This window comes from Microcaecilia unicolor, chromosome 11 (assembly GCF_901765095.1).
Source record: "Microcaecilia unicolor chromosome 11, aMicUni1.1, whole genome shotgun sequence".
Taxonomy (NCBI): Eukaryota; Metazoa; Chordata; class Amphibia; order Gymnophiona; family Siphonopidae; genus Microcaecilia; species Microcaecilia unicolor.
The window spans coordinates 139,938,990-139,950,190 of NC_044041.1; the positions used below are offsets into that span (position 1 = coordinate 139,938,990).

General features: G+C 45.9%; 1 protein-coding gene across 1 annotated transcript in view; it reads left to right on the forward strand.

Moving 5' to 3' along the window:
• The window catches only part of NKPD1 (NTPase KAP family P-loop domain containing 1), a 195,499-nt gene extending 186,252 nt beyond the window's left edge, over positions 1–9,247 (forward strand). The window contains 2 exon segments of the mRNA XM_030219752.1: positions 7,135–8,106; positions 8,109–9,247. Coding sequence (XP_030075612.1) covers positions 7,135–8,106; positions 8,109–8,845 — 1,709 coding nt within the window. The 3' untranslated portion in view covers positions 8,846–9,247.
• Positions 9,248–11,201: the final 1,954 nt, after the last annotated feature.

The window sequence follows — 11,201 nt, forward strand, 5'->3', positions numbered from 1 at the left end:
TCCCCTTAGATGTGGCACCTCACATCCTCCTCTCTCCACCCCCTTTCCCTTTGGTGTGGCAGCTGGCTAGCATGATGCATCGCTCCCCCCCCCCTCGCTCCCCGCCCCCCCAGACTAGTTCGGTATCGCTCTCCCCCTCCGCTCCTGTCATGTCTTTGAACTTCGAGGCTTCCTTCGGTAGCAGCAGCAGTAGCATCGGCAATGATGTAAGCGCTGCTTTCAGCCTGCCCCGGAAGCACTCTCTGTACAGTTTCCCGCGTAGGAGGGACGCTGTCCAGAGAGTGCTTCCGGGGCAGGCTGAAAGCAGTGCTTACATCATTGCCGATGCTGCTGCTGCTACCGGAAGGAATCCTCGACGTTCAAAGACGACGTGACAGGACAGGAGCGGAGGGGGAGAGCGATACCGCAGTAGTCGGGGGGGGGCGGTAAAGATCGCAGGTCCACGCACCAGTCAGGGGGGGGAAGGGAGGGAGATGTTCAAGGCAGCAGGAGCTGCATCCGGGCGGTCCGCCCCACCCCGCCCTTGCTGCACTTCTGGCAAGCCTCTTATACCGGGCGCCTATGGATGGACGCCTCCATACTCCTCAGAAGAGAATTGCCAACCACCACTACCTTTCGCCTCCAAGTGGTAACTATTCCAGCAATTTGGGGATTTTGAGTTTTGGTTCCTCATCTCCCTGGGATGCACTCACCTCCTCCACTTCCAGGGCTACATACCGGTTCTTCAGTTTGAGGGCAGATGGAGTTACGGTATCGATCCTGCAGGGTCTCGTGATCTGAGCCAGTTGTCCTCTTTCAACACAGCTTTATCTTCCCCACTGCTGGAAATCTGAAACATCTAGAAGTCTGGAAACATGAATGGCAGGGACCTTACAGTGAAAATTGCACCACCATTAGCCTAAGTGTGCATTCACTTTGAACAGGAAACACAGGTTTCAGAGTAGGAGGGACAGCTGCAGGGACAAAGAATATAGTTTTATTTAAGTAGGGCCATTGCAAGGGTATTAGATGCCCTAAGTGAACCTTCAGCTTTGTACTGTCCCTTCTAAGTTGTCTCATGCACCTAGGCTTCGATACTCATTGCAGCAGGCATATTCAACCCTCCTCAGCCAACAAGACAATCAGCACTTAATACAGCGTCTGCTTCCTTCTTGTATGGTGCCAGTCTGACAGAATGAGGCACACAAATCTCTTGGTTAGACTGACTCCATTCCTTGCAGGAAGTAGATGCTGAATTAAATATCACTTCTGGTGCCAAGGAAAGGGAAGAGGGAAGTGGGAGAGGAAAAGGCAATGGCCACAGGATAGAGTGAAAGCATTAGCATCAGTGCTGCCAGGTGGGGAGGAACAGAGGAAAGGAAGCTCTGCAGCAGTGGCAGCAGCAGCTTCAGGGTCACTGATAACATAAGAACATAAGCACCACCATACTGGGAAAAGACCAAGGGTCCATCAAGCCCAGCATCCTGTCACCAACAGTGGCCAATCCAGGCCTCAAGAACCCAGCAAAAACAAAACAAAAATTTGAATTAATAATGTTCAATGGACTTTTCCTTCAGGAATCTGTCCAAACCCCCTTTAAACTCAGCAAGGCCAACTGCTGTCACTACATTCTCCAGCAACGAGTTCCAGAGTCTAACTACACGCTGAGTAAAGAAAAACTTTCTCCTATTTGTTTTAAATCTACCACATTCTAGCTTCATCTTATGTCCCCTGGTTCTATTATTGTTAGAAAGTGTAAACAAACGCTTCGCGTCTGTCCGCTCCATTCCACTCATTATCTTGTAAACTTCTATCATATCACCCCTCAGCCGCCTCTTCTCCAAGCTGAAGAGCCCTAACCATCTTAGCCTTTCCTCATAGGAAAGTCATCCCATCCCTTTTACCATTTTCGTCGCCCTTTTCTGCACCTTCTCCAATTCCTTTATATCTTTTTTGAGGTGCGGCGACCAGAACTGAACACAATACTCGAGGTGTGGTCTCACCATGGAGCGATACAACAGCATTATAACATCCTCGTGTTTGTTTTCCATCCCTTTCCTAATAATACTCAACATTCTGTGGGCTTTCTTAGCCGCCGCAGCACACTGAGCAGAAGTTTTCAATGTCTTATCCACGATGACTCCCAGATCCCTTTCTAGGTCTGTAACTCCTAACGTGGAACCTTGCATGACATAGCTGTAATTCGTGTTCCTCTTTCCCACATGCATCACTTTGCACTTGTCAACACTGAATTTCATCTGCCACTTGGACGCCCAATCTCCTAGTCTCGCAAGGTCCTCCTGTAATCTTTCACACTCCTCCTGCGACTTGACGGCCCTGAATAACTTTGTGTCATCTGCGAATTTAATTACCTCACTAGTTACTCCCATCTCTAGGTCATTTATAAATATCTTATTTCCGATCTGACGAAGAAGGGCAACCTTCAAAAGCTAATCAAGAAATGTATTAAGTTATGTCCAATAAAAAAGATATCATCTTATTTTCTTTTCCATGTTTTATTTTGTTTGATTTCTATTGATAACCTTAAGAGTGGACTAACACGGATACCACACTCCTCTACTTATAAATATGTTAAAAAGCAGAAGTCCCAGCACAGACCCCTGAGGGACCCCACTAACTACCCTTCTCCATTGAGAATACTGACCATTCAACCCTACTCTCTGCTTCCTATCTTTCAACAGATCTTAATCCACAATAATACCCTACCTCCAATCCCATGACTCTCCAGTTTCCTCTGGAGTCTTTCATGAGGCACTTTGTCGAACGCCTTCTGAAAATCCAGATACACAATATCCACCGGTTCCCCATTGTCCACATGTTTGTTCACCCCCTCAAAAAAATGCAGTAGATTGGTGAGGCAAGACCTCCCTTCACTAAATTCGTGCTGACCTTGTCTCATGAGCCCATGTTTTTGTATGTGCTCTGTTATTTTATTCTTAATAATAGCCTCTACCATTTTGCCCGGCACCAACATCAGACTCACCGGTCTATAATTTCCTGGATCTCCTCTGGAACCTTTTTTAAAAATTGGCGTTACATTGGCCACCCTCCAGTCTTCTGGTACCTCACCTGATTTTAGGGATAGATTGCATATTACTAACAGTAGCTCTACAAGTTCATTTTTCAGTTCTATTAATACTCTTGGATGAATACCATCCGGTCCTGGTGATTTACTACTCTTCAGTTTGCAGAATTGACCCATTACATCTTCCAAGTTTACAGAGAATTCGTTTAGTTTCTCTGACTCGCTCGCTTCAAATACCCTTTCCAGCACTGGAGTCTCTCCCAAATCCTCCTCGGTGAAGACCGAAGCAAATAATTCATTTAACTTCTCCGCTACGGCTTTGTCTTCCCTGATCACCCCTTTAACACCACCGTTGTCCAGCGGCCCAACCGATTCTTTGGCCGGCTTCCTGCTTTTAATGTATCTAAAAAAAATTTTTACTATGTGTTTTCGCTTCTTACGCTAACTTTTTTTCAAAGTCCTTTTTCGCCCTCCTTATCTCCACTTTGCATTTGGCTTGGCATTCCTTATGTTTTATCTTGTTATTTTCAGTTGGTTCTCTTCTCCATTTTCTGAAGGATTGTTTTTTGGCTCTAATGGTTTCCTTTACCTTACTGTTTAGCCACGTTGGTTGATGGTCTTTTTTCCTCTTTTTCTAATACGCGGAATATATTTGTCCTGTACCTGTAGGATGGTGTTTTTGAACAGCTTCCACGCCTGTTGCAAGTTTTTTACCCTGTGAGCTGCTCCTTTTAGTCTTTTTTTCACCATTTTTCTCATTTTATCGTAATCTCCTTTTCTAAAGTTAAACGCTACTGTATTTATTTATTTATTGCATTTGTATCCCACATTTTCCCACCTATTTGCAGGCTCAATGTGGCTTACAGAGTTTTGTTATGACATAGTCATTCCAGGATATCAGATACAATTAGTAGTGTATGAAGATTACGAGAAGCAAGAGAGAAGGAAGGTGTTAGGTAAGATAGTGTGGAAGGTGGACTTTAATAACTGGGTGGGTTGGTGAGGTAGTTTTGTAAGGTGTTAAATTCCCTTCTATTTCTATATTGTGAATAATTATGTACAAAACTCCCAATAGTATAGTAACAATCTTTCTTTTATTCAACTGTCAATACCATGACAGAGCTATGTAATAACTTTACATAGGAAGCAAGTTATACAGAGATGAAGTTGCTTGTTAACAATGTTTTCTATCTTTCTTATATACACAGCATGTCTGTAACTTAAGCTATTCATTCAACTATTTTCCCTTATCTTTCCCTTGCCCTTTGCTCTAACCACAAATCAGCAGACCCCAGACATTATCTGTTCTTAAGGCAAGGTTTGTTTTTCTCCTGTTTCTGCACTGCTCAGCATTCCACTGATCATGTGCACATTCCTTTGCAAGGTCTCAGCTTTTTACAAGCCTCCTGTAGTTTTCCATTCTTTTTCTATACAAAGGCTATGGGATCTCTTTGTAGGCCTTATTGAAGAGATGTGTCTTCAGGGATTTGCGAAAGTTAGTTATTTCGTCAATAGTTTTCAGGGCTGTAGGTAATGCATTCCACAACTGCGTGCTCATGTCAGAGAATGTGGTGGCGTGTACCAGCTTGTATTTTAGTCCTTTACAGCTGGGGAAGTGCAGATTGAGAAATTTGCGGGATGATCTTATGGCATTTCTGGGAGGCAGGTCCACGAGGTTTAGCATGTAGATTGGGGCGTCTGCGTGAATGATTTTGTGTACAATCGTGCAGATCTTGAACGCAATGCGTTCCTTGAGTGGGAGCCAGTGAAGTTTCTCTCTTAGGGGTTTTGTACTTTCATATTTAGTTTTTCCAAATATGAGTCTGGCGGCGGTATTCTGGGCTGTTTGGAGTTTTTTGATAGTCTGTTCTTTGCAGCCAGCGTACAGTGCATTGCAGTAGTCCAGATGACTTATTACCATTGACTGTACCAGGGTACAGAAGATGTATCTCAGGAAGAAAGGTTTTACTCTTTTGAGTTTCCACATGGAGTGGAACATCTTTTTTGTCGTATTCTTCACGTGGGCGTCTAGTGTGAGGTTTCGATCACTGCTAACTCCAAGAATTTTCAAATTTTGTGATATGGGAAGAGAACAGTATGGTGTGGTTATGGTGGAGTAGTTGTTTGTGTTGTGTTGTGAGGTGAGGTGAGGTGAGTACAAGACATTGTGTTTTTTCTGCGTTGAGTTTTAGCTGGAATGCATCCGCCCAGGAGTGCATGATTTGGAGGCTTTGGTTGATCTCGTTGGTGATTTCATTAGATCATGTTTGAATGGGATGTAAATCGTAACATCGTCTGCGTATATGTAGGGGTTGAGGTTTTGATTGGCTAGAAGTTTGGCTAAAGGTATCATCATTAGGTTGAAGAGAGTTGGTGAGAGGGGGGATCCTTGGGGAACTCCACATTCAGGTATCCATGGGGGTGATATGTCAGTGTTCGTTGTTACTTGGTATGATCTTGTGGTCAGGAATCCTTTGAGCCATTTGAGAACTGTACCTCCTACTCTGAAGTATTCTAGTATACGTAATAGTATTCCATGATTCACCATGTCGAAGGCGCTGGACATGTTGAATTGTAGGAGGAGTATGTTGTTACCAGTTGCAATTGCTTGTTTGAATGAGTTCATTGTGGACACTAGTACAGTTTCGGTGCTGTGGTTTGACCAAAATCCTGATTGAGACTCATGTAGAATTGAGTGTTTATTTAGGTATTCAGTGAGTTGTTTCATCACTATGCCCTCCATGAGTTTGGTTATGAGCGGGATAGATGCTACTGGGCGATAATGGGTGAGGTCCATTGTGCTTTTCTTAGCGTCTTTTGGCAGCGGAGTAAGTAATATGTTCCCTTTATCCGTGGGAAAGAGACCCTTTTTTTTTTGTTACATTTGTACCCCGCGCTTTCCCACTCATGGCAGGCTCAATGCGGCTTACATGGGGCAATGGAGGGTTAAGTGAATTGCCCAGAGTCACAAGAGCTGCCTGTGCCTGAAGTGGGAATCGAACTCAGTTCCTCAGTTCCCCAGGACCAAAGTCCACCACCCTAACCACTAGGCCACTCCTCCACCCAAATTACAGGCATTCGATGTTGTGCGTTGGGTGTTGTCTTCAGAGGTCCGTGGTTGGTCGCTTTGTCCCGATCGTGTCCAGTAGTTGGTCCCTGGTGCCTCCTCGTCTCCCTGCGTGGGGCTCTGCTTAGACCAATCCTGTGAACTCAAACAGAGGGGAGTCAACCTCGTGATGAAACTTCGTTGTTCTTCGTTCCCTGACCGCTTGACTGGACCACGGCGTGGCTCCCGCTAGATGGGCGGGTGGGTCGGGAGAGCACGCCGCCCCCATTCTATCGCCCCTCATAGACCTCCAGTTGATTTCCTAAGATCACTTACTTCAAAGCCAATATCAAAACTGATCGTATTATGATCACTGTTATCAAGCGGCTCTCACACCGTTACCCCCCCCCCCTCCCGCACCAGATCATGGGCTCCACTAATGACTAAGTCTAGTATTTTTCCTTCTCTTTTCGGCTCCTGAACCAGCTGTTCCATGAAACTGTCCTTGATTTCATCAAGAAATTTTATCTCCCTGGCGTGTACCGATGTTACATTAACCCAGTCTATATCCGGATAATTGAAATCACCCATTATTATTACATTGCCCATTTTATTCCCTTCCCTAATTTCCTTTGACATTGCTGCATCCGTCTGCTCGTCCTGGCCAGGTGGACGGTAGTACAGTCCTATCACCATTTTTTTCCCCTTTTCACGTGGAATTTCAATCCACAAAGATTCCAATAGGGGTTTTTTAACAGGACAGGAGCAGCAGGTGTAGAGTGGATACAAACTCTTTGGTTCAGCTTGTGGCACCAACCCCCTGGATTTGCTACTGTAGGTAACTGCCTGGTCCTGCCCTTGCATGGCCCACTTCTCCAACCCCAGGGCCATCCTCCATGGTCAGAAGAAAAGAGTAGTCCAAAGAGAGTGCCCATGAACACAATTTATAGACTAAGTAGATGAGCTGGCATTGCAGGGATGTTGAGGGTCAGTGTGAACTCTGAAAGACATGGCTGCAGGATAGGTAGGTACTGTAACTAATATTTGTGTTTTGTATTTGTAGAATGCATGGTAGAAGAATCGTCTCATATAGAAGATACAGAACAAACTGTCTCCTTAGAGAAAACACGAAAACCTGAGGGCCTGGGATTCCTGCAGCTTCTCTGGTACTTGCTGTTCTACAAGCCCCTGATCACAGAGAAACATCTGGACCGCAGGAACATACAGTTCATCTTTGTGCCCTTCAGTGCCTGGCAGTATGCAGGCAGTGACAGACTCTGGGCAGGATTAGTCACCACACTCTGTGAATGTGTGCGAAACCACTTTGGTGCCCTTCCCCTGGGGCTCTACCATGTACTAGGCACAGCTCCAAAACAAGCCCCTGACTTAAGAGAAAAGGAATGGACACTAAAGAGATCTTTCTGCATCAAACTGGGACTTAGTGTACTCAGCTTGGTAATTGGTATAGTTTTCCTCTGGGTATCACTAACAAAGAAAGAGGAGACCGAAGAATCTGGAAGCACCCTCAAAGTACTGGGAAGCACTGCTACCCTAATATCTGCGTCAGGGATAGCAATGACAGTCTTTAATGTGGGTAAAAATGTGGTCATTAGCCAGAAGAAGAAGATTGAGAAGATGGTGAACAGTCAGAAGTTCAGCACCCAGATGGGTTTCATGAGCGAGGTGAAGAAAGAGGTAGAGCTAATCACAAATTTGGTGCAATGCATGGAGATCTTCCAGCGGCAAAAGATTCGGGTTGTGCTACAGATTACCAGCCTAGAACTCTGTGCCCCAGACAAAGTAGTTGGTGTTCTGGATGCAATGAACACTCTTCTCTCAGATAGGAGTGCACCCTTCATTTCCATCCTGGTGGTGGATCCCAGCATCATTGTAACCTGTCTGGAAAATGCCAGCTCCATGAAAGGCATGGCTGACAATGGCTATATATTCCTGAATCGAACTGTGACTTTGCCCTTTTCAGTTCCGAGCCTGGGCACGAAAGCTAAGTTACAACTTCTGAGAAAGGCTGTGAAAGGACAGGGGACCTCATTGATTGGCCCTGCCAGAATGGCATAGTTCATGGGACAAAGACTAGCATTGTAAAAACTACTAGACTGCTGAGAGAAGACTCAACTGAAGAAGGGGATGATGAAGATGAAAATATAATGCACTCCAACCCAAGGAGATATATAGAAGAGGCCTTTCACTGCCTGTACAGTGAAAAGGAAAACCTTCACGAATATATTCCAGATAGCATCGCCCAGATGAGAAGAATTGTGAACACCATTCCAATCACCATTCGGCTCATGATGCTGAACCACATCCTCTCAGACACACTGTCTCCCAAAATTGTGGCAGCATGGGTGGTCCTATCTAATCAGTGGCCATGCCGCATCAGTTGGATCCTGCAGTGTATGGAGGATGAGCTGCAGCTTGGGCTGAATGAGGATTTGGGGAAATGCCTCTTGTGGGATATTTTTAAGAATAACAGCAAAGAACTATATTCCATGAAAGTAAACTTCAAGAATCTCTTGGATCTGGATGGGGACGCTGAAATCTTCAAAAGGTTTCTGTCAAAAGACTATCCATTCACTGTACAGGATGCCCAGAGCTTGCTGAAGTGTACAGTCAACCTGGACCAGTCCATAAAGAACAAGATGAGCTTAATACGAGGAATCAACAATCTTCAAAACTCATGGGAAGAACCTCAGAAGAAACCCAAAATCATAGAAAATGCAGATCAGAAGTGTAAAGCAGGGGGATCTGAGGTGTAATGAGTATAATGTACTCCTGGGGAAAATCTGCACACAAATGATAAAAATTCTGCATTTTCTACTTTTTTGGATAGAATTCAGTTTCATAAAAGCAAGGTTCCTCCATTCCCCAGACCTGACCCCCCCCCCCCAACTTTTGCACACTGCCAAGAACTATAGGATTGTGTGATTTAGAAATATTTTAAATAAATAAATAAATCAGTAAACATGAAGAATGCAAAAGAACAGTATTACTACACCTCCACTATAACTCCTGGGTGAATTCTGTGTTACTGCACATTGCAAAATTTGCACAGAATTTCCTGCCTATGCAGAATTCTGCACTTGCCATACAGAATTTTGCATGGAGGTGGGGGGGGTCTTCAGGAGGGGAGAGAGCTGGTGTCTGTGTGGGTGGGTGGGCTGCAGGGAGGGAGAGAGCTAGTATCTTTGTTCAGGGGCTGCAGAAGGAGAACAAGCCGGTGTCTATGTGCAGGAAAAGATTGCAGGAGAGGAGAGAGCTGGTCTCTGTGCAGGAGGCCTATAGGGGAAGTGGGGACATAAGTCTGTAGTGGCTGAAAAGCAGGGCCATATGCAAAAAAACACAATTGCGGAATGGTAAAGTCAGCCCTGCCAGATGTCTGTGTGCTGGGAGGGAAGGTGAGGACAGCAAAAGCTGTTTGCCATGGGAGGTGGTCACTGAGAAAGAGTTATGGGGAAGGGCTGTATGGTGGGAGTATGACAAAGGTAATGATTGAGAGAGCTAGGGGGTATATGGGGCAAGTAGTGATTGAGAAAAGAGCTATGGGAGGGGATGATTCCGAGAGAGCTATAGGGATTTGCGCACAAGGGAGAGGGTTGAAAGGGAGCTATGTGTTTATGTGAAATGGGGTGAAAATTGGTTTCAGAAGAAGAGCTATATATGTGTGTGTGCATGAGGGAAACAGGTGTTTTAGACAGATAGCTATGGGTATATATGTGCTGGGATAGGTGTGAAGAAGAGAACACTAGATATCTGATTAGGGGGGTGTGAGAGAGACAGAGATGGAGAGAGAATGGAGTTTGCTAAGGGACTGAGAGAGAGAGCGCAAGTTGGGGCAGGGGGTTGTCCACCATAGAAATGGGGACAGAGAGTACTGGGGACTGAACCTGCAGGGCGTCACGGAGAGTGAGAGTAAGCCTAGGAAGAGGGTTCAAGCAGCAAAAATTTCACTGGTTACCAGTACAATACAGGCTTAAATTTAAAACCCTATGCCTGTATGGACTACAACAGGAAACAAAACAGTGCACACTCTGACCCAGTAAGCAGGGGGAAAGCACCAGGGGAGTAGAGCCTACCAACTACCAATACCTACACCCACCACAATGCATTGCTGATGTGATTCTGCAGTGCAAATAACAGAAAAGGTGTCACACTCACCCCAGAGCCACATCACAAGCAGGCAGTCGGAGGACAGAACACATTCTGCTGTCATGGAGGTGGGTACGGAATTTGAGGCTGGCATACAGGCTGGAAAAAAAAGTGTTTAAAGTAGGGGTTTTTTGGTGGGAGGGGGTTAGTGACCACTGGGGGAGTATGGGGAGGTCATCTCTGCTTCTTTTTGGTGGTCATGTGGTCAGTTCGGGCACTTTTTTGAAGCTTGGACCTGAAAAAAAAGGGACCAAGTAGAGGTGGCCAAATGCTCTTCATCGCCTCCTTTTTGTATTCCATTATGGGCTAAAGCCGGCCATTTCTTAACCCCGCCCATGTCCCGCCTTCGCTTCGCTGCCAACACGCCCCCTTGAACTTTCGCCGGCTTTGCGACGGGACAGCAGCGATGGTGTTCAATTAGTGGCTTTCGATTATACTGATTTGACCGCTTTTGCGAGATCGCCGGCCATCTCCCGATTTGTGTCAGAAGATGGCCGGCGATCTCTTTCGAAAATAAGCTGGATGGCCTCCACAGTTCATGTGACTCCCATGGCACGCCTTCACATGAGATCAGCTCAATGGACCCTAGCCTCTCAGTGGTACCAAGCTGCTGGGGGTCTAGAGGACGTGATCCAACTGTCCACGAGTTTTCTCGCATCACTGCAGTGGTGGACAATTCGTTCCAATTTGACCCTGGGACGTCCCTTTCAAATTCCTCAGCCGCAAAAAGTGCTGACTACGGATGCGTCCCTTCTAGGGTGGGGAGCTCATGTCAATGGGCTTCACGCCCCAAGGGAGTTGGTCCCTCCAGGAATGAGGTTTTCAAATCAACCTCCTGGAGTTGCGAGCGGTCTGGAACGCTCTAAAGGCTTTCAGGGATCGGCTGTCCCATCAAATTATCCAAATTCAGACGGACAATCAGGTTGCCATGTATTACATCAACAAGCGGGGGGGGGGGGGGGGGCA